The 23,246-nt window shown below is 40.4% G+C and overlaps 2 protein-coding genes across 4 annotated transcripts in view; both read right to left on the reverse strand.

The window, feature by feature from the left end:
- Positions 1–1,161: 1,161 nt before the first annotated feature.
- On the reverse strand, positions 1,162–5,311 carry sla2a (Src like adaptor 2a). Its single transcript, XM_055027170.1, has 8 exons — positions 4,775–5,311; positions 4,215–4,294; positions 4,020–4,119; positions 3,855–3,941; positions 3,422–3,525; positions 2,818–2,970; positions 2,610–2,730; positions 1,162–1,704 (listed from the first exon to the last, which is right to left on the reverse strand). Exons 2-8 carry the CDS (start codon positions 4,285–4,287, stop codon positions 1,581–1,583), a joined length of 762 nt encoding a protein of 253 aa, XP_054883145.1. The 5' UTR covers positions 4,288–4,294; positions 4,775–5,311; the 3' UTR covers positions 1,162–1,580.
- A 2,453-nt stretch (positions 5,312–7,764) lies between these two features.
- The window catches only part of ndrg3a (ndrg family member 3a), a 49,305-nt gene continuing 33,823 nt past the window's right edge, over positions 7,765–23,246 (reverse strand). For 2 of the 3 annotated variants that reach the window (XM_055027173.1, XM_055027175.1), the window contains 14 exons: positions 21,656–21,761; positions 21,401–21,521; positions 20,219–20,281; positions 20,079–20,139; positions 17,478–17,564; positions 16,638–16,694; positions 15,284–15,387; positions 15,048–15,113; positions 14,902–14,953; positions 14,777–14,824; positions 14,649–14,684; positions 14,227–14,278; positions 11,299–11,337; positions 7,765–9,676 (listed from right to left, as the gene is read on the reverse strand). In XM_055027173.1, the coding sequence (XP_054883148.1) occupies positions 9,498–9,676; positions 11,299–11,337; positions 14,227–14,278; positions 14,649–14,684; positions 14,777–14,824; positions 14,902–14,953; positions 15,048–15,113; positions 15,284–15,387; positions 16,638–16,694; positions 17,478–17,564; positions 20,079–20,139; positions 20,219–20,281; positions 21,401–21,521; positions 21,656–21,761 (1,071 nt within the window). In that variant the 3' untranslated portion in view covers positions 7,765–9,497. The remainder of the gene's footprint in view (positions 9,677–11,298; positions 11,338–14,226; positions 14,279–14,648; positions 14,685–14,776; positions 14,825–14,901; positions 14,954–15,047; positions 15,114–15,283; positions 15,388–16,637; positions 16,695–17,477; positions 17,565–20,078; positions 20,140–20,218; positions 20,282–21,400; positions 21,522–21,655; positions 21,762–23,246) is intronic. The other variant, XM_055027174.1, reaches the window with a different exon arrangement.

Below are 23,246 nucleotides of genomic sequence, written 5' to 3' on the forward strand. Positions count from 1 at the left end.
GTAAAACAAATTATATCCACTTGTGAATATAATTTGAAGAATCTCATAAGCAACCTGGGAAAAAATAAAAAAATAAAACAGATCGCAAGTGTGCATTTTATCAACGATGACCAAGATTAGCTTTGAAGGGAAAAGAGCCAAGCTTGCAAGCCTGAGAACATAATTCCAACTGTGATGTACGGGGGTGGCAGCATCATGCTGTGTGGGTGTTTTGCTGCATGAGAAACTACAGGTATGAGAAGAAACCATGCATATCAAAGCAACATTTGCCACACAGTTGGCGCATGGGAACAAATGGATCTCCTCGACGACAAGGTCTGTCGGAAAGTCACCAAAATAAAAACAAAGAGACTGAAAGGCAACAAGATCAATGTTTTGGTGAGGTCATCACAAAATCCTGACCTCTGTATGAAAAACATGCAGGGAGAGCTGAATAAGCTTATTGCTAATTGTGTCAGGAGGAATGGGACAGTTGTGAGTTGTGTGGTGTAATAAAATATTGGAGCGCAAACATTAAATGTCGTATTCTACAAGGTTCAGTGTCAGGACCTAAACTTTTAGATACGATAATATTTGTGAAGAGGAATTTTATTTGCTAAAGAGAGACAAAGTAGATTTATTTTATTGCTTATGCATTCATTCTTCTATGTTGTTGTTTTCTTTGTTTTTTGGGGGGTTTTTTTACAGACTTTGCTGATATTTTACAGCAAATGATTTTCATTTTTTAGTGCTGGAATTTTTTGCACTTTTGCTTTAAAATTTGCTTGAGTTTGAATTGATGAAGCAAATATCAGTGCATATGATGTAATATAATGAGAAAACTAATATCAAACTGGGAAATTATCATTTCAATTATCTGGTGCCAATCAGAGCCGCAAGGGAGCATGACGTCTATATTTTCAAAATATTTCACTAAAGACAGAAAATATTTTCTTGAGGATCTGACTATGTTATTAATTGGTTTCATGTCATTGGTTTCATCACTGCTGCCACCACCTGTTTTGGAGGGGAACTGCTTGTTGCTCTGCTCATGAGTGACTCACATGAATTAGCCAATCACTTCACAGAGATGGCCGCAAAGGTGGCCAATGGTTGCCCTGGCCCAAACCCAACTTTTGAAATCCTTAAACTAAATCATACAAAATAAAAAAAAGTGCCAACTCTTGTAAATATGTGATTTTTATTGGTGTAAATTATTTATTGGTAGCGTATAAATTATATTAGTTTCAAATAACAAGACAACAGCGACAACATTCAGATACAATCACATTGCTGTAATGTCAACAGACAATATTATGTTAAAATCTTCAGAAATTAGGTGAAACATTCATTGCCTCTTCGCAGCTGGCATCCTCTGCCTCTGTGCTTCGTCCTCCTTGCACTAAAAATGGCACAACACTCTGAGCAGTGTTGTGCCTCTGTCTCGCTTCGACGTTTGGGTGTGCAGAGGACCTTCTTCAGGGGTTTGCTCAAGCTTGCAGCAGCCCCAGAGCAGCAAGCCCCTCCACTCTCTTTGTTGGACTTCATTTTTTTGTCGTCGTTTTTTTTATTTCCCCCAAACTGACCACACAGGCTTTCCTTCACGTGTCCCAGCTCTGATCTTTGCACTCTGTTAACTGGAGGTAGGAGCTGATGGCCTCCCTCAGCCCGTCGCTCACCAGAGAGTTGTCCGACTCGGTTCTCTTCCTCCCGAGGACCACGGACCTTTTTAACGGAACAAAACAGGAGAAAGTTTAGGGGTCTGAATCACTTCGATTTTGCTTGACAAGAAAAAAAAAATGCAGCAAAACAATTATCACAAATAACGTCGAGTCACGCATCTGAACCCAGCACAGGAAACTTTCTTGAGAACGAACATGAGGGTGAAGCACATAAATAGCAACTAGTCAATATAACCGCAGCCTTATCTGCCCCGTTGATCAAATTTTTTCAAACTCCTCCGCATCGGAGGAGTTTGTTCTAAATCAGTTCTAAATTAGTTCTAAATCATGCAGCACTGTGGGACAGAATCAGGGTTATAATAGTTCTGTTTTTCATTATAGTTTAGTTTAGTTTTGTTTTGTTGCGACTTTCTGCTTGTTTAATTAAGTGAGATTTAGTGTGTGCTTGCGAGTCTTTATTGGCTATTATTAGTTAAATGTTGCCTCGTTTAAGTTTAGTTTTCATTAGCCGTGGTTTTAGATTTAGTTTTTTCATACTTTGGTTAATTTTTAGATGCTGGACTTAAAAAGGTTTAATTATTATTATATTTTGATTATGAATACATCGTTTGGGAAATACGATACCATTTTTGAAAAAAAATAAAATAAAAAAAATCAATTATTGCAGAACAAACAACTGTCTGAATTTGCCACCAGCTGATGTAAACTGTGTGTGTGTGAGGGGAAAAAATCTATTTCTCACCAGTTCGAGAAATAGATTCATCTAAGAAATAGATTCATAAACACAAAAATGAAGAACATTATACTTATAATTTCAGTATGTTTTAGTTTTATAAATGCACAACATGGGCTCAGTTTCAATTTTTGTTACTTTGTTGGTTTTAATGACCTTGCACTGAACCAATGCACTCTGAGTCAATGCCACCAAAAACACCAAAAACCTCTCACCTGCTAATTTCCCTCCAGTTGATGGTTGGCCTTCTGACGGTGGTGGGAACCGGTCTGGGCTCATCCAACCCTTGGATGAAGCAAGGGACCGTCAGTCGACAGCACAGCCCGTCTGGAAGTTCTGTGGAAGGAAGAACCGCGAGGATGTCAGTCGGGTGCATTTTGCTGCGACGATGTGTGAAAACATGGCAAGCATCTCAGCACAAACCTGAATAGTGTTGCACCAGGTGATGGAGGGAGGGGAATGTGAGACCTGGAGAAATGTAGACCCAGGAGTTTTCCAGCTGGGAGATGCGGTAGTGCTTCACGGGGTTCCGGTCTGAGGAGCCGGTTCTCCTCAGGACGGAGAGGGAATAGCTGTCTAGATGGAGAAAACACACACAGATGCAGCTGTTAAAAATACACAAGTTTGGACTTTTGTACCATTTTCCCTGGAGTTGAAATCCCTTTGTTGCACTTTTTAAATAAACTATCAAACACACAGATGAGTTCAGTGATAAGAAAAGATTATGAAAATGATAGTTAATGTCAGTGGATAATGACCAACTGACATACAAGAGCCAGTTTAACTTAAGCCAACATTAATTAGCCTTTCAGCCTCAAAGCGATTCAGTGCACTGGGTCATCCCTGCATGTAGAACCAACTCAGGTCCGAATCCATTTGTCTCAGCATCCAACCAGCAAAATAACCGTAACAGAGCTTTAAAAAGTTGTACTTTCAAATAAAATACATTGCGGCAGAGGCTGCAACATTGACTTAAATATGTTTGTTATACAATTTACTATTTTTTTTTAATAAAAAAAGCTCTAACCTGTGTTTGTCTCTGATTCACGGATCAAAAAGGCTCCAGTCTGGTTGCTGGGATGTTTCAGAAATTCCTCTGCTTTATACCTGCTGATCCCTGTGTAGAGCCACCTGCAGCAAAAAGAGAAAAAAAACAAAAGGATTGCCCACATATTCAACAAGAGGAGACTACACAGCAATATTTGATTGATGTTTCCAGGTCTGAAAAATCCACTGGAACACCATAACAGTAGATCGACCCCTCCCACAGTCCCAGGATGACGAGGAGTGAAACCGTTGGAGGCTGTTTGTGTCACCAGAGAGAGCGGACGTCTTGTTCCAAACGTCTGTCTCCACCGAGGCGCAGTGCACCTACACAGAACCTCCTCTCACGGAACTCCCCTCTTCTCTTCGTGTTCCCTCTGCTCTCTGTACGGCTGTGAAATCTCAACGTCACTCACTTGTCTGTCACCTTCGCCGTGTAGTTGGTGGGAACGTAGCTCTCGCGCCCGGTGGTCGTGGACCTCACCATCACAAAATCACCGTCACTGCGACGTTAGAGAACGGACGTCTGTCACTAATCTGCCGTCAAGTACAGATCGCATGATAATCGAAGTTGCACTTACTCTGACACTATGGTCAGCCTCTCCCCCGTGCGCATGGTCAGTTCTGTGCGCTCAAACGCTGGGTAGTCGTACAAAGAGACGATCACGCTCTCCTGTTGTCCTGCAAGAGACGAGATTCAGGCATTGTTGATGTTTTAATTTATTTAATTTTTTGTTGTTGTTGTCCTGCTGAGTGTTTTGGGGAGTGGAGCTTACGTGGCATCGCAGATCCAAACTGATTTTCGAGGACTGTCTGGTTGCACTGACATCTGGTGTAGCAGGTGCCCATGCTCCAACTGGACAAGTAGAAGAAGTAGAATAAGAAGAAGAACAAAGAGGAAGAAGAGGCAGAGGCAGACGAAGAAGTGGAGAACTTAGTGAGACGTTCTGGGAAACATGGAGATTTCACTTTCCTCGTCCTACTAGTTATTGCTATGACTGTGCAGCAAGTCACGGCCACCTGCATGGACTCTACATTCAGTGTAAGCAGGCAACAGACGCAAGACACAGGAAGGCGCCCGACCACAACAAGAAGCCCTGTGATATCCTGTCTTAAATTTCCATGCAAGCGAAGGAACGAGCGAGACTTCAATGCTTCTCAAAGGCTAGAAAAGAGATTTTCCTCTTATGACACGGACTGCAAAATGCACTGAAGGCTGTTTGTCTATTTTTTATGAGGGGAGAGTTCAATAATGCATGCAATTAAAAAAACAAAACAAACAAACAACAAAAAAAACAAGGAAAAAGGTAAAAATGTCCAGTTAAACATAACTCACCCAGTTTGTTACTTGCTCCAGCAATTTATCCAAAGACAGTGCTTGCAGATAAATCCTTATCTTCTGCAAGAAAATCCTTTAAAGTATGAGTGACTCTGAGCTCTGCCTCTTCTTCTTCTGGTGCTGCTACTGTGCGCTCTCTTGGAGGCGGCTGTGTTGTTGCAGCTGTTTCTGACGTGGGTCGACTGAAGAGAGGGGAGGTCTCCCGCCTCGCCTTTATGTACCACGGCCCCGGCTCCAGCTTCCTGTGACGTGCGACGCTCGAACATCTCGACTCAGAGCGCGTCGCCCTGCAGCGACGCTGCTCTCTATCCAGCGCAGATCTCTGAAACGTCCCGCACTGCCATGGAATGAGCGGCCCCGCATGCGTAAGCGGCGTTTGCGCTCGCGGTGCCGTTGTGGTTTGATCTGGTGACACACACAGAAATTCATTAGCAGTCGTTGGAATCGGATTATACGATTCTCCGTCGGCCCACTGGAACCCAGCCGCTGATTAAACGGGAACGTTCTGATTAAAGAGCCGGAACTCTGCGGAATCGCGTCGGGCCGCCAGCACTGATGATCATTTCCCATCAGCCTAAAGTTCACAATGACCCTGATGTTACAGAAGCTTTAACTCTGAAATTCATGGAAAAGATTAGTAATGGTAAAGAATATTAAAATTATATATAGCCTACATATAAATATTTTTTTTTACATAGACATAAAATAATATATAGATATAAATATATATAATTCATATATTTATGTATTCTTTTCAAATATAAATATTTTTTACAAATACATATAAAATGTATATATACCATTCATATATCCAAAATCTTTCATATGCTTCGATCATAGTTTTATTGTTAACTGCCTTATCAACATACATTTTATTTGATAACATGAAAAGAAAACATTCAAAAGAAAAGTAACAACTGCTTTGCAATACACTAAATCCTCATCGTTTTTAGCGATGAGGCCTTTAAAGCCTTATGCAGTGACTTTGTTGTTGTTGTTTTTGCTTTTATTGGAGTCTAAACTAGTTGGTCCTGGAGATGTAAACAAACAGCTGTCCATGATGGAGATTAAAACAGCATTTCACTGTCTTTAAAAGTAAAAAGATTCAATCCAAGCTTGTAAATGAATTTGTCAATGTTATTTTAATCAGTCACCAACCTATTAGTGCTTAATTACTAATAACCATGCGATTATTAGCTACAGAGGAGATGGCAGCTAGGGGCGGCGCGCCACCTCTGAGTTTTCTGAAGAAACTGTTCTGAGATTGGGTCGTGAAAAATATTTCCATTAAGGCCATTTGTGAAATAGAAAAGTAAAGCGGTTCACCTGAACCTCTGAAATTGCGTTTTGTTTTGAAATCTCTCAGTGATCCAGTTATCTGCAAAGGGAAATTACATTGACATATTGACGCAACATTTAAAAACATTGGCAAGAAATCTAAAGCATTGGCAAAAATAATTAATAACATCTTATTGAAAGGTTCTGGAGGCTTTTATTTAGCACTAATGAGACAGGCAGTGGGGAAGTTTTACAGTAAGACCTAAATCCCACCCTGGATGGTTATGTGGAAGGATGATGGTCTTCTGTATTCAGACTGGTCTGATGCTGCACCACGCGTTGCTTGTAAAGTGAGGCGGCCTGCAAACCTGACTCAGTTCCACCTGTTCACCATGTTACCGCACATTAAACAAAGATGGAGGCCAAATGGAAAAGTTTCTGAAAAATGAAGAAGAAATTCAACGTGGGTGTTGTTTCTGTTTGTGCATCACAAAGGCATCTTCCCTGATACTGGGGGACCTGATAAAATCTGGAGGTTCTGAATCAGTTTATTTTTTTCTAAGAACCAAAAACTGCAGAGAAGAACAGATCAGACTGGAGTTGAATCACCATCTGTGTTCGCACAGATGGAAAGTTGGGTTATCATCACCATTAAAAACCTTCCATCATTTATGGAACAGGTCAGATTGTCGAATGGCGGATCTTAGAAAATCTGATGACGTCAGATTCAAGTCGAGCAGAAGCTGTGCTGTTCAGACCAGCTGCGCAAACCGTTTTATGGAAGTTTCACCAGTACATTTTTTACTTTTGTTTCCCATTTTTTATTTAAACATTTGTAAAACCATTATGAATAAAACTGAGCATAAGAGATGAGCAAATATAAGGGGACAGAACCGACATTTCCGGGGCTTTTTCGTGGCTCGTGACAGCAGCTTTGTGCTTCTCACTTAGCAAGTGGCTAAACAGCCGCATGCTAGCTGCTAACGGTCGGTTTGTTTGCTTGCAAACCACATAGCAAGCCAGCCTTAGCAGCTTGTTATCAGTAGCTTTAACCATATAAATGAATATGTTTGTGCCCTGAACCGCCTTGAGTCATAGGTCGCATAGCTTAAGCTAACGTTTTACCTGAAAAACAACGACATAGAATAAGAAATTAAAACAAATTTTAAGACCTGACAAGCGCATTTAATGCCAACTTATATTTTTAATCTATTTAATACATATTAAATATGTATTTAATCTATTTAAGATGTGGGACGGGTGTGGCTTTATTCCCTCCCAAATATATGAATCATAACGGTGCTACATTATGACGCTGTGTTTTCTGGGGCTTGCATAACGTTCAGAGAAACTAGAACATTCCTCTACACACAGATACTTTGTTTTTGTTCCACTCTGCACCTCTGAACTTGTTGTCTTTTGTAAAGCAGCTGATCAGTTGGTTTTTTTTTTATCTCTCGCTGGGTGCTAAAAATAGACGCCCTCATCTGTGACAGCAGCAGCCATCACTCACAAAGGAAATAAGTACAAGCGCGGTTGGAAACAATCTCACCACAGTCACCTCGCTTTTCCACCAACACAACAGGCAAAGTGCAAGAACTTATTGTCTGCCCTTCTCCTGGCGGCTGAATGAAGGAGCTCCTCTTCCACTTTATTGGGGCGGGAGAAAGACACAAAATAAGGGCAAACAGAAAAAAACACCAGACACGTTCTCGTCTCGTAGGTTTTTATTCAGTAGTATTAGAAATGAGCTGAATCAGCGGACAGTGAGGAGCCGTTCTTGGCCCCGACGCGACATGGACTGCTACAGTTTTCATACCCGGACCCGCTTGTTAAGCGTCGGTGAGAAGTCCACTCAGCCTGAACACGAACATCAACACAGAGTGCGGAGAAATCATAAAAAAGACGGAGGCGTGGAGTTTGATCACGAGGCGAAATCTAAGCCAAACGGTGGCATTTTCTAGAAGAAGCCCAACGTGTGCCTGTTAGGTGTCCGTGATATATGAGACCCGGATGCATTCTTACGACTTTATGCCCCTCATCTTTAAGGTATCGATTCAACTGAAAAGCAATGCATTGGTGAGACGGAAGGAAGTGAATACAAAAAGTTCTTTACTTGATTAAGTTTAGGTTTTCAGTCAAACATGGCCGACAATTGGAACTGTTTCACCAACAACACATTCTTAGTGCATGGAGAACACAAGCTGCTCTTGTGTTCTTACTTTTGGCCTCTTGGCGATCCTTCTCCTGACTGCTACCTTTAAAAAACAAGATTCCTTTAATGCTTTGCAGTCTGGCTTCAAAGGCTAGATGAACAAAATGTCTGGTTTGTTTTCCAGTTCGCCCACTTTTCTCGCAGAAGGTTCACCAATTCTTTTCAAAGTTTCCCAGCTCCAGATTGTGAAGATGAGAACAATATAAAAACCATTTCAATTTGCTACTCTCTGATGTCATTTATTACAGTTATTAATAATGACCTGTGATGGTATTCTATATTCTATAGCAGAGACAAAGCAAGCTGAAATATAGCAAGAAGTTATGTTATCAAATGTCTCCATCTCATACATCTGACTGGGTTAAGTTGAAAAAAAAAAAAAAAAAATCAATTCTTGCTAAGTTTCATGGAATTTACCAAATTGAAATAATTTTGCTAATTTTAACATAAAACAAGAATTAATTTCAGAAAATGAGTTTGTTATGTTTAAATATCCAGTTTCAACTTTAAATGACGCTTTCCAAATTCAGACTTTTAATAAAACGCTATAGACTCTTTCAAAACGGTGACGTTTTAATGTCAAGCACTTTGGATGAAACGAAGCACGTTCCAAACCTTGAAAACACGCAGATGAAGCTAGAGTCTTCTTTTCCGGTTTTATCGCACCGCATAAAAACATCACGTCCAGGAAGGACCTTCAAAGTGACTCATCGCGGTCTCATCTTTCACATCCCAAACTTTGCGTCCCGACCAGAATCTGCGCGTGTTTTGATCCCTCGCTTTCTCCCGTGACTCATCTGCATTGCAGCAGCAGGTTTAAAACTTGAAACACAATTTGTGGAAAAATCCTTTTAAGGAAATAAAATAAAAATAAAAGAAGCTCTTGCAAACACGGAGGATTCCTACAATAATGTCTGAAGAGGTTTAAAACAAGAACAAAAAATAAATACAAGGTTAGACAGCTGACTCAAACATTTAAATATACAACATCTGAATGTTCTCATGGTTTATGTTAGTATGTTGACTTTGACAGTATATATGTATATATAACATATCCTCTAATATGCATCTGTTATATATTTTTTATTAGTTCCTCCTTTTCTAATCACACACACACACACACACACACACTCACACACTCCCTCTGGCGTCGAGTAGCTTGGGAGCAGGATGAGGGAGAGGAAAGAGGGAGGAGGGGAGTGGCGTATAAATTACTGTGGGAGAGGTTTAACAGGACACCTCCATGGTCTGGGGCGCCACCTGGTTGTCCAGCGCCCCGGTGGCGGCGGCGTTGGCCTCCAGCAAGCCGCTGATATTGCTGCGGCTGCGGCTGCTCTCCATGGAGGTGATGCTGGAGGAGGAGGTGGTGCGCGAACGAGCCAGGCGAGTCATTCCTGCTGACGGCACTGAAACGGGGAGGAGGTTGGAGGTGGGTGCAAGAAAAAAAAACAACAGATGTTAATATTCTACTCTCACACACATGCTCACATTCACACAGAGACCAGAGTGAAGCAGGAATACAGAGACGACTGAAAAACAGAAAAAGAAAAGTGCTTACCATGCAAGCCATTCTCAGATAAAACGACTAATCAGGCTAAAATAAAATGAAGACGTGTGACTGAGAACTGCTGAACGTATCCACTGAAAGGGGGGGAGAATAAAACGACACAAGCAATGCGGCACAACAGAGCACGGCATTTTGCAGCGGGTCATGCAGTATTTGGACGCCGGAGCCAGGACATGCTAACGGGAAGCACTGGGCTCCGACAGGGAGGAGAAGAAGAAGAATGTAATGCAGAAGCTTCTAAAAATGCTGCTGGAAAACATCTAGCAGAGCTCTGTGGGGAGCTTCCTGCACACATTCACATTAAGAATGGAGCGGGGTGGGGTGTCAAACTCATTTTCATTTTGGGGCCACATCAAGATAATGAATGTCCCAAAGGGCCGTTTGGCCTAGAATGTATTACTATAACCCATCAAACTGTTAAAGAGGCAGTATTATGTGCTTTTGAGGCACAAAGTGACATTTTATAGCACAATCACTTAACTGTGTTGCCTTCAGTTATTATCAAAATTCGGCATATACCAAATGACTAAAAAGAAATTTGACTTTGTAATTTAGCACCTTGAAATTGGACCTTTGTCTCTTTAAGAAACTCCTACTTTTTCTGAAACTCCGCCTTCAGGAAGTCATCACAACATGGCTCCTCTATTAACTCTTAAAAACATTTCTACCAGTGGTTCACAGAGAAGTAGTTCCCATATCAGCAGATGTGACGTTACACTTATACAAGTGTTTGCTAATTGCTGCTGGCTAGTCTGAAGGAGCTGAAGAAGCTCAAAAATTTTACAAAAATACTGCCACTTTAAAATATTAATTAACAGCAGTGTCTGAATTCAATAAGCACTTCTTAAAAAGTAAATAATGTAAAACATCTTTTCACTCTGGTCAGTCCCTCCAGGATTTCATGACTGCAAAAAAAAATACAAATAAAAAGACAAAACCAATCAAAATTTTGAGAGGCTAATTTAGAAATATTTGCACGAAATGTTGAGCCTATATTTCAGTAAATGTGACTCGCTGTACTAATCAAACTATAATTTAACATCAGTTACGGCTGAGGCAGCAGTGCCGTAGACGTAAGACTTACTGCCACCTGCAGGTGGGAGTTAGCATCACTTTAGCCCAATGTTTTTCAACCACTGTGGAAGAGTTGCAAAAAACTCACAATTATTGAGTGGCACAAAAAAGTGTGAAGATCTGTTGATTTGGCGGCTGCGAAAAACTCGAGGGACTGATTGATGTAGTTCGGCCATATAGAGATAAAAACTGTTGCTTTGATCGATGAAACAATATTTCAGCAAACACCTTAATTACACGTGTCCCCCTGCAGACCAGAGGGACACATAAGTAGCTGAGGTGGGCCAGATTTGGCCCCTGGGCCTTGAGTTTGACACACATATGTCCCGCAGAAGCATTTTGGTTCAAAGCGCCCCCTGGTGGAGGAGCTGCTGAAGAGTCCAGTACCTGATTCGTTGCTCAGGTGACTGAGGAGAACGTAGGGAACTGAGGGCAATAGTAGAAGAAGAAAAGACAAGAGAAAAAGGAGAAGAGGAGTGAAAAGGTGCATCTTTTTGTTTATAGAAGAGGCTCGGCAGTGGCTCAGGACAAACAGCAGCTGGCCGGCAACAAGAGGTAAGAAATCATAGCATGTGGGTACACGTCGAGGGCTGCTTCCTGCTGTTTCTGGCCGTTTTCCTGTTGCATTTTATACTGCCCCGAGGTGTTAATGATGGGGAAACACACAGGTGCCCAGGTTTTGTTTTGCACACATTCTCTGTGTGAAAACAGACTTTTTTTTTTTTAATCTGCTCTAATCCCGCAGTGACATTTACTCGATAGGTGGACTGGATGGCCTTTAAAGCAACGCCGCCCCGCCAGCTCCTCCCACGGCGAAGGGTTTGAGAGCAGCAGAGACCAAAAGAGAAGTGACATTAAAGAGATTCACTCACACAACACCTTGCAAAGAAGCGTTTTCACTTTTTTGTCACGCAACATCAAACTGCAGAGGGTTTAATGTGGCAGACTGACAGGAAAAAGAAAAGAGAAAGAGTTGCATAACGGAAGTGGAAAGAAAAATTATTAACGTTTTGCTTTTATGCGAGCAAAAAAAAAAAAGAAATGATCGGAAAAGTGTGGTTCTGGATTTATTTTCCGTTCAAGTTATTGTGCACTTGAAATGAAGCAGCCCAAAAAATACTTGGAGGCAAATTAACTGCAGTGAAGCTTTGATTGGTTATGCTTCACAAAGCGTAATGCTCTTATTTCTGCTGATGAGTTGCTAACGAAGACTAAATGCTGTTAGCATAACAATGACAATAATTGTCATTTTTTTCCTGGGTTTTCAGGTGAAGCAGATAGAAGGAAAACAGATGCATACCAAATGTATGCAATATGTACGAAGCTAACATCACACACATGGACGCTAAAGCTATGAAAGGGCAATGCCAAGTGAGAGTTTATTGATTAAATTGACTGAAAAAATGGAGTATACACATAAAAAAATGTTACTGCATTGAATATAATTTCAGATTTTTGTGGATTTCTGACATAAACATGAAGTATTATTGTAACAAGTTAATTTTCTAAGAAATAGGAAAGTAACTGTTGGAGATGCACAAATATGAAAATATAATATTGGTACTGTTTTTTATTTGATTATACAATTAATCATGAGAATAATAGATCGATTACTTGATTACTAAAATAGTCAACAGCTGGTCAACAGGACGATTATCCGTCAAACGCTCTACAAAATGAGTCTTTACTCGATTTTATAACTCATTTTGTCTTTACAAAATGAGTCTTTACGGAGAAGTGACGAGAAGACCAAAAGGGAACTATGTGGCAAAAAAATAAAAGAAAAGAAAAAAAGACCACCACTCATCTCCACATTGCAGTGAAACACGGCGGTGGCCGAGTCATTCAGAGCCAAATCCAGGATAATTCTTGAAGATGAACCCATTTTCAGTCTGCAAAAGACCTGAAAAGAGGGGCTGAGCTTCACCTTCCAGCAGGACAACAATCTCCATCCTTTCCTCTAGAGCTGGAGGCGGATGCTGCGGCTCAGAGCGCGTTCATATTTTGGAACAGCTCAAAGACACTTTCCTTCCACTCAGACTGAAACATTTTTTTTCTGCAAAGAGGAATGGTGTAGGTGAGCAGAGAGCAAATTGTGCTTCTGCAAAATGTTGAATTAGGGCGTTTGAATATACATTTGCTTTCATCATTTTTCATCTTATTTGCAAAAAATATCATAAATAGGATTAAAAAAAGAAGTATTATTTTCTTTCCACTTCCCTGTTATGCAGTACTACTCTCTGGACTTGTTATAGATCAACACATTTCCATTTATTTATTTAATTTACTTTATATTCAGGTCATATTTAAAGTACCTGTAGTCTAAATATTAATTTCACACTTGTGTTATAAATATCACTAAATGCTGCTAATATTCAACAGGAGTAGCTTGTCAACAAATAAACAATTTCCCCCTGGAGATCAATAAATTACATTATTATTCTCTTGATGACCCGTGTTGATCTCTCACATGAAATCTAAACAAATACAGTGTGATTTGTAGTTGTAACGTGACAAAATGTAAAAATGTTCACTCTCATTGCTAATTTTGCAGGCCACTGCAGACAGACGCCATCTGTGTGAGGAAGGAAAACAAAACTTTATAAACCGAGTCATCCGCCCGGAGGTCACACTCTGAATCTCTGAACGCTTTTTCTTTTTCCCAAAACTACAAACAATAAAACCAGAAAGCCTGTTTAACTATGACTCTCCCTCAAAAGAGAGCGCATCAGTAAACAGCTGAGCATTAAAAGGGAGAGAGAGGAAAAAAAAAAAGCACACCAAGAACAACAAAAAAAGGGGTCATTTTCAACACCCACTCTGTGCCGAGCAGGAAGCAAATTGCTGTTCAGCACATCTGAGTGTGATTTCAGACACCAACCTCACCTACTGAGAGCTGTGAGAGGCACACGCTGCAAAGAGCACAGAGGAAATAATATTAGCACCAACAGAACCCCCTGAAGGCCGCTCCGTCCGGGATGGGGCCTCTTTTCATGCTCTCCTGGACAAAACCCAACCCACTCCACCAACACCCGGGTTGTTTAGCAACAGGCAGCAATGAGAGAAAGAAACAAAAAACAAACAAAAAAACCAACCCCCACCACGTTCAGGAGTCTTTTGTAATTGTGCTCACGTCAACAGGAAGCCAAAGAAGTAAACACAGGCGAACCTGAACCACAAGAACGTCATCGAAAAGCAGCTTGATCGTGACCACAGAGTCAACCGGCTCAAACCCGAGTTACTATATATATATTCATATATTTAGATGTTTTTTCAAAGACCTTTGACACATTAAAATGACAGCCGTTTACTTACTGTATCCCATGCCCTGAACAAAGTACTTGAACGCCTCGGCGAGCTTCCCAGGCTGTGGAGAGAAAGTCATGTTTTATCTCTACAGCAGATTGGAGCCGCCAGGCAGTTCAAAGAGTTCAACATCATAAAAACGTAACATAGTAACGATGAAACAAGCAGCGAACGTTACATTTTGTCAAATGCTATCATCAAAATTATCGCTACACAAATATGCTGATTAATGTTCCAGTTATGATGAATCAAAGGCAACTCTAAAACAGGTGAGTTTTGATTTGAAGGCAGTCAGTGTTTCTGCAGCTTTAGAGTTTTCTGAAAATTTATTCCAGATTTGCGTTGTGCAGAAGCTGAATGTTGCTTCAGCTTCAGAAAAAACGTGACATGTTTCATTTCTAAGAAGTAAAACACAAAAAAGATGAACTAACCTGCACAACTTGTGGCAAGCCTCCACAATCAGCCATCTAAAGAATCAATATCAGTTTTATTAAAACATGAATTTCAAAGCTAAAACTGATTTGACTTCTACTGATTTGAAATAGCAACGGCTCTTCACCTTCAGCAGTGTGGTCTTGGTGGGATTCAACCTGGAATTGCACTCCACCTGAAACACGCAGATGTTGACACAAAGAAGAAGCAGCAAATTATTTACATGATCATTTCTGGCGAACTTTGACCTACCACGGCCTCGACAGCAGGTGACGTGTCTCCGACCACCAGCAGGGCTGGGCACCTGGAGTGGACGACCAGAAAAACATCAAAGGTCACGCTGCGCTCTGATGCAAAACCAAAACACAGATCAGCGCCGCCTCAGTCTCAACACCCACGTTAGTGTGTTGACCGTATCCTCATTCAACCCCACGATGGGCCTCTCGATCTCCAGGTCTCTGCGGCTGCAGACAAAGTAAGTTAAGAGAAGATGAAGCCAAGAAAATAACCTGTGGGGTTAAGCTGGCCTTATTGGGATTCATTTGAAGTTTTGACCAGAAATAAAAGAAAATTTAGAGAACCGAAGAAGGAGAAAAAGCAAAACAATGTGCAGCTTTCACGTCTCTGTACTTACTACTGGTAGGAGCCACAGAACAGGGCCAGGTTGTCCTGGTTGATGTCCTGGGCGATGTGGAGGCGGTAGGTCTGGATCAGCTCCTGGTTTTCTGTCAGCTCATCCTGACGGACAGAAAATACTTCAATAAATGCCAGTAAAGATAAATACAGGCGCTGCAGTAATCGTACTTCTTTCTCGTTTTGCCACACTTAGCATGATGTCGTCACTGCTATGTCTCACTGACGAGTGCTCAGGGTGATCCATTAAGGGTTTTTTATGTGCATTTTGAACTCTAGCATTGTAAATAGGTTCATGGAAACAGCAACATTTGAAAAAAACTCCCTCAATTTTGTTTTGTTTTTTTGTGGAACATTTTAGGGGCTTGCTCAAAATTTACAAAACAGTTGGATGAAAACATAGCTACGGTTCATTTTTAGCCAAAACCTGGACTTTTACATGTAAGTCATAACAAATAACCTTCTCCCACATGTTTTCTTGTGGCAAACAGCTAACAGTAATTCGTTAAGCTTTCTACTGCCTCTCTTCCATACATGCCAGATCTATAGAAAGTACAACTGAACTACAACAAAGTCTTCGTAGTCTGTTGCCCACACACTTCATATCACTTAGACACCATGAACATGCATCAAGAACAAGCTACAAAAACGTCAAAGTCCTTGCACCCATAATTTGTCTGCTTTTGTGGAGGAAGTATAAGTCCCAGCAGTTGTCTATAGGGGGCACTGTTTACAGTTTTCTGGTCTATCGTTGCTCTACAAAAAGCCTGCAGAGGAAAAGGGAACAATGGCTGAAGAAATTGCGGCCAATTTTTCGGTTCACACCTACTTGTCTAGTCTATCGAGTCTGTGGATCTCCTCAGCTTCACTTTTCAGACGGGTAAAATAAAACCCTGTGTAATTTTTATTCAGCTTTACAATTCTGCTTTAGTTGCATATGACATCAAACACCAAAAACACAATGTTTCAAATTTCGGTGCCTGTAACGTGACCTCGTGTGCTGAAAGCATCAAGGAATGACCCATTTCATACACAACGTACAGGAATGTCACATAACAGAAGCACAGTGGATGAGAATACATTTTACATAATTGACTCACTCCAACAGCGGCATATGTTTGCACAGTGAGGTCATTTATAGCACTATTAGATGACTGTTTGCTTTTAGCGGGTCATGATTGGCCTCTCTTCATATCAAAGACGCCATTAACAAACGTCTGTTAGCCGTTAACAGTCAGATGAACCTCTGGCTTTTCAGGAGAAGTCGAGTAGTTCACTTCAGACACCAACACAGCGTCGGTAATAAACCAGGGGAACCAAAATTATAAAAAGGAAGAGTCGCAGTGAGTACTCACAGTGCTGAAGTGGTGAGCCATGACGATGTCCACCAAGTTACTGGTCCATCCAGACAGCTGCACACACACAGCCAGCAGAGACAATGTAACACATTTGTCATTATTTTATTAGTGTGCACTTTTCGTTTTCTTAGGGAACTGATTTTTGTACCCGGTGAGCAAATTCATAGAACATTTAGCTTGTGCAACAATAATGAACAGAATAAATGGCATAATTAAGAGTGTAGCTAAGTTACTACTTAAATAAATATGGAACAATAAACGGCGTCTACTGTGTGTTTTAGAAATGAACATAGAGCAGCACTATGTTGCATTAACATGAGGTCTGGTAGAAAAACAGCCATATCTAGCGCTTTATGATAAAAACTTACGATATGTGTTTTTAATCAGCGCTCATCCAATAATACTGAGTGGGCTCTGCTTGTGCAGATCTTATATTGTAAAGCTATTACACTGGTTAAAATCCAAAAGATTGTCTGGGGTTTTTCAACTGTTTTATGGTCATTTTGATGAGCTCAATCCAAAGGTCACACTGGTTTTGCTCAATCAGGACAATTTTCTGAACTATGGAGCAACATGAGCGTCAAAATGCATGACTTGTTTTTTTGTAAGCCAATGTTCCATCATTTTTGTCAATAGGATACTCTTCCTCTAGCAATAATTTAAAAGTCGTCTGATTTCCGGTATGACAACGGAGGGAAAAGAAATATATATATTTTTTTGTAGTTCGTTAGTTTATTTTTCTGATCGCATTCTGGTCGTTTCTGATCGCATATTTCTCATTCCTGCTTGAATTTCACATAAAACTTCCTTCTGGGTTCTGTCTGTTGGAACACCGACCTTCGAAGCGGCCCAATCGATCCAGCCTTCGGCACACGGGTCGACGTTGATCAGGACCAGTCCTTCCACGAGGTTGGGGTTGTTCAGCTGGAAAGCAAGCGATAAACGTGAACGTAATGCAGTAGAGCAGCTATGTTTAAGAGATAGAAAAGTTTAAAAAAGAAACAACTTTCCACCATCATTATTCTTTTGGAATAATGATAATAAAAAGTGACACAAAGAGTCTTTGGGGCCACACCCTGCCTAAAAGAAAAACATAACATGGATGACGACAACTCCACAGCAAAGCACCTATATCTGTTCCTGTAAATGTTATTGTTTTAATAAAATAAAAAAGGGAAACATTTTTAAATGACTGTGTGGCCATAAACTTTCTTTAAAAGCCCCACTAAGAAAGAACGTGAACAAAAACAAAGAAGCAGGTTTTCTTCTACTCTGATAAACACAGCATCAGTGAAACATCTGAGTTTTTTTCTTTACTAGACGTGCTTTTCACTCCAGAGTCATAAAACAATTGAAAACTTGATTTTAAAGAAAACAGGAAGTTAAGTGGAAGTCTCCACCACACACTTTATACTGTGGCAAGGGCACACAGCATTCATTGTACGTCAGCCAGCAGGCCACTGAGGTCAGAGGTGATGTTCTTTGTGGGCATAAACTGTTGAAGATAAGAAAATTATGTAATTTTTATTTTGCACGCATCTTCTGTCACTCTGCGGATGACATGACAAATAACAGGCTGTGGATTTCTTATGCATGTTTACCTGCACTAATAGCTGCAGTCGTGACAAAATGTTTCTAATAAATGAGAGCATCTGACTGTATCTTAGTATTTTATCTTCAGTTCCATCCACTATGAGTATGATGTTAGCTTGAATTTACTTGTTGAAAAACATGTGAGGAAAAACTAAGTGCTGATGCATGTATGAAGCTAAACCCCCTCAAATAAAATGGGGACTGAAAAGCAGGACTTCCAGCTGCTTCCATTCACTGCTACCATGTTTTGCAGAACTACTACCACTGACAGCTTTGGGAGGAATGCACTGGTGCATAGAACGGCGGATAAAAGTAAAAATGCTGGTCAGAACCAGCAGAAATAACAATGTCAAACCAGAATGCTGCCAGAATTGTAATTTTTGAATGAGAAGTTTTATCACAAGCGTCCTGTGATAAAAAGCAGTGGGTTTTTAATCACAATCCGACATAGCACTGCATCGTTGGCAGGAACTTTGGCAGCAATGTTACACATGAAACTAAACATATCACAGCGACCAGCGATAGCACGACCTTTGCACTATCGCTCTTCACTACCTTCGTCTGCGCATTTAGCTGGTTGCCTTTTTTCTTCATGCTTTTTAAAATATTACTTAGTTTTAGAAGTTGAAATTACTATCAACATATCAGCTACAAGCAGCCATTCACTACATACAACAACTTTCAGACAGACTGGGTTCTTCACAAAGAGCTTTTAATTCACTGGGAAGAGTACTGGTTGCTTGAGTATCTGGTCTGCTGCTCTCAGACAAAATATCTCTTGACTTTTTCCTCCTCACTGAACAAATGGTTGCCTTATAAACTGGAGACTTTGCCATCTCTAATTTTATCTTGGGTGGCAATTAATAATTCATACAATAAATCATCACTCTTCACTACCTTTGTCAGCGCTTTTGGCTGGTTGCCTTTTTCCTTCATGCTCCTCTAAATATTACTCAGTTTCAGAAGCTGAAAGGACCATCACCATCATCAGCTACAAGCTCAAAAATAGTTTACGAAAAACATTTTACGGAAGCTATAACTACTAATTCCTTCTTTTACAAATAAGTGTTAGGGGAAAATAAACATGTTTTTAAAGCTGAAGGCATGAGAACATGAAGAAAATAGCAAAACATAAGAATTTTATGCTCATATGAAGACACGGATGAAACTTATAAAAAAATAAAGCACATCTGTCAGTTCAAATGAGGCTCAGATATGATTCAACAGAGAGTGCTGGGACTCTAAATGCATGCGAGTGGCTTTAAAATTGCCTTACGGCAAACAGAGGCTGTCTGGGGAAACACAGGATCCATCTTGATTAATATTGAGTGGATGCTGCAGATGCTGCTGCGTTTGGCCAAAATATGAATGCGATGCACCGTGAGTCGCTCTGCCCATCCTGCGTAAACAGATTCTCTTTCTGGCCTGTTAAAGCCAAACATATTTCACAATCAATGTTTCCACTTGAGTTTTAAACAGGAGCAGACTGTCCTTGGAGAGACGGTTGCTACTTTTCCATCTCTGCACCTCCCTGTATTACCAGCCTTGCGTTTTATTATTAATCTGTCAGTACTTCCTCTCTTCTCCAGAGCTTTCTGCTAGATTGTGCTTATTTTAGCTTTGTTAAGCAAGCGCAGAAACAATGCACATGAAAAAGGAGCCAATCGTAAAGGTGATCTATCATGGGGTGGCCGGTACCACAACAGAAACCCGATGTCTTGTGTGGGTTTGATAAGAGGATTTCATGTTACAAGCTGTGTGGCCGAAAAACTTCTGGGGGAGGTTTACGGGGGGTTGCATAATGCACACAAAGATAAATAAAAAGCACCAATGTGGAGGACTCACTGCAAAGCGGGTGAGGACGTAAGCTCCAGCTCCTACACCGATGCCGATCACACTGTTGACCCTACAAAAACAAACAGATACTGTAGCGACAAAAAACAAAAACAAAACATTCACCAGCAAACAGCAGGAAAAATGCTCACTTCAGCTGAGTCATCACAGAGGGCAGCATTTCAGCCAGCTCGTCCATGGTAGGGTAGTGGTATCTGGAGACGGGTGAGAGGTCATGTAATTTATAGTAGGGATACACGATATCAGCGCTAACATCTCGATAACACTCTGTATCGCTGCATCCGTATATGTATGACATATTGGCACTAATATTGACATCGGCCACACAATATTAATATCAGTAATTCATGTCAGTATTGGCTGCATAATATTTCTGCACAAACATCATATTGGACAAAAATATATCTGTACTAGCAGCATCATCTGGCAATATTAGTCATCATTTAACCAAACCGTATCGGTCCAATAAATAAAACTGGGCTGATATTAACAGCTAACAAATGTCTTTCCATCTTGTTGCTGTTTGTTTCTGGAGGGCGAGTTTAGGAGGTTGGTCCGTAATGTCAACGGAGTGATCGTTTTTTTAAGTGTCAAAATGGTAGCACCCATTTATACATATATAAAATAACAGTAAATATCGAGTAATGTTATTATTGGATATCAATATTGGCACAAATCTTTATATGAATGCATCCCTAAATTATACTGTCATGTAAAACTGTTCACTGACAATGTTTAAATCCTGTCATTTTTTCAGACTCAAACCTCAACAGATTGCATTTATATTTTAACTGAAGGGCCAACACAAAGTGGAGAATAACTGAGAAGTGGAAGGAGAATTATATATCGTTTTCAATTGGTCATTCTCACACATGCACATCTAACGCATTCCACTGCAGCTCAGGCTGTATGCTTAGAACAGATTTGAACAGGAGGCAATTAGTTGCCCTGGATTATGTTTAGTGGCATTAGAGTATAGTACATTTTTGTATATATGTTTTTCCTTTTAAAAATTATTTTTTCTATTTTACAGCTGTGCAACACTTTGTGCAAGACCATTATATAAATCCATAATTAAATACACTGTAATGTGACAATATTTTAAAAGGTTCGTGGAATACAAGTAGTTTCTAAAGCCCCTTCATTTTCTCATCTTTCAGTTCATCAGAGAAATTGAGATCATTATAGATTTATACGTTTAGGAAGTTCGATTTGAAAAACAAATGACTGGTGAAAATGTTTCCATTAGCAAATGAACCTGCTGCGTCAGCACCAGCTCTAAAACGAATGTGTTAAAGGAGAACACCACTCACCCACTAGGGAAGGGTGGCGCGCCCTCCTGCTGGCCCGGCGCATCCACATGGACCACAGCAAAGTGCTGGGTGATCTCCTGCATGTCCTCATAGTTGAACAGGGTGTTGAAGCAGGACTTGTCTAAAAAAAAAAGGAAAAAAGAGGCAAACAAGATGGAGACAACTCACAAATAAGAAAAAAAACCCCACTAACACTAAACCATGACCCATCCTGGAGGGTGGGTCACGGGTGAACATATTTTTTGGCTAACTCACGGTTGAGTCCGATGTCGTGATAGGTGAGGATGACTGGCCTGTTGCCCTTGGGAACGCCTCGCATTGTCACATGGAGAACGCCGTGAGGAGTTTCAATGTCGTGTTCCTGCAACCAAGGAGAGGGAAAAAATGAGCTTCGGATGAAAGGTGCAACGCCTTCAGAGGGTAGATAGGCAGATTTTACCTTCACATTTAACAAAACAATTCTAGTGAGTTTTTTTGTTTTGTTTTTTTACTAAGAAGCTAGGCTACAACAAAAACCTCTCAGATGAACATGAGCAGCAAAAGAAGGTATATAATATTTCCTGAGGAAGAAACTACAAATAACGCCTGGATTGTTCCCTTAACCCAAATGGTGGATTTACTTTGGTCGGAGAGTTGTCTAAAAACTGAGAACCAGCAAGCTGGGTTAGAGAGGAGACTAAAAAGCACCACTTTGAAAGAGATATCACTCAACCTCTTCTGCAAGATAGCATAAGCAATAGTAAAGAGGTACAATGATGCTGAATAACAATGTTCATTTCAAATTGTGTTAAGAACATAATTTGCATAACTTTTCTTCACGCAAGGAAACCAATTTGTTCATTTAAGCTAGATTTAGCCTAGGAGCTGCATTTATTTAAATTATAGGTTTTCTTGCCGTTTATTAGTCGTGTTTCTCTAATTTAAATTAGTTTTACCAAATAAACTAGACTAAATTTAATCAATTATTTTAATGCAAACTGAATTAAAAAAAAAATAATAATTTATTTTGACCCAAATATTAATATTTTAATACCTTAAATTGTTACTCGTTGGCCATATTGAGGGTAGAAAGGAGCTGCTTTAACTATGTTTTTGGTTAAAAACTTCAACCATTAAGTCAAGCCAAGGCTAAACTAAACTGTTCAAGTAGAAATTTAAATGTAGTAACACTGGGTTACTTGCTACATACTATTTGTTGCTTAATGTTTTGCAGTGCTCAAACTGTGGACAGGTCATTTCTAACACACTCTTTGTATTAGAGTGTCCACAAGGCGTCCACTTTAAAGTTTATAAATTGGGTATGCAAAGCACGCGTCTTTTCAGCCCTGAGCCCTCAAAGAAACAAAGCAATGAATAGGGCAGGCTGCAGAACCCTTTTCATTTGCTTATAAAAGGAAAGAGAAAAAGCAGCATTACTGTTCAGGACTCTGAATTCGCTTTCACCCAGATGACTCTGCAAAAATTTCAGCACGGTGTGCTTTGGAACAAAGAGAAGCATAATGAAATTCAGACAGCACATTGCAGCCTTTTTTAAAATTATTTCTTCATCATTAACTGGAAACCACCATGTTTATACCAGACGATAAAAAAAGTGACCAGAATGTGGAATTTACACAGCAACAGACAACCGGAGCATAAACTGTGTCGATGCAATTTAGAGAGAGGTGACAGGAAGTGGGGAAAAAAAGCCATTTTTCAGGCCAACCTTGTGATTCACAAACTCATCATATCTCAACAAACAGATTCCTCAAGGTCAGCATGATGCGGCGCTGCTAACAACGTGATGCGGCTCCGGCGTACAAGCTGCACAGAGCAGCGGGTGGGGCCGCCGCCCCGGTCTCCAGGC

Source organism: Poeciliopsis prolifica, unplaced genomic scaffold (genome assembly GCF_027474105.1).
Source record: "Poeciliopsis prolifica strain line A6 unplaced genomic scaffold, Auburn_PproV2 SCAFFOLD003, whole genome shotgun sequence".
Classification (NCBI taxonomy): Eukaryota; Metazoa; Chordata; class Actinopteri; order Cyprinodontiformes; family Poeciliidae; genus Poeciliopsis; species Poeciliopsis prolifica.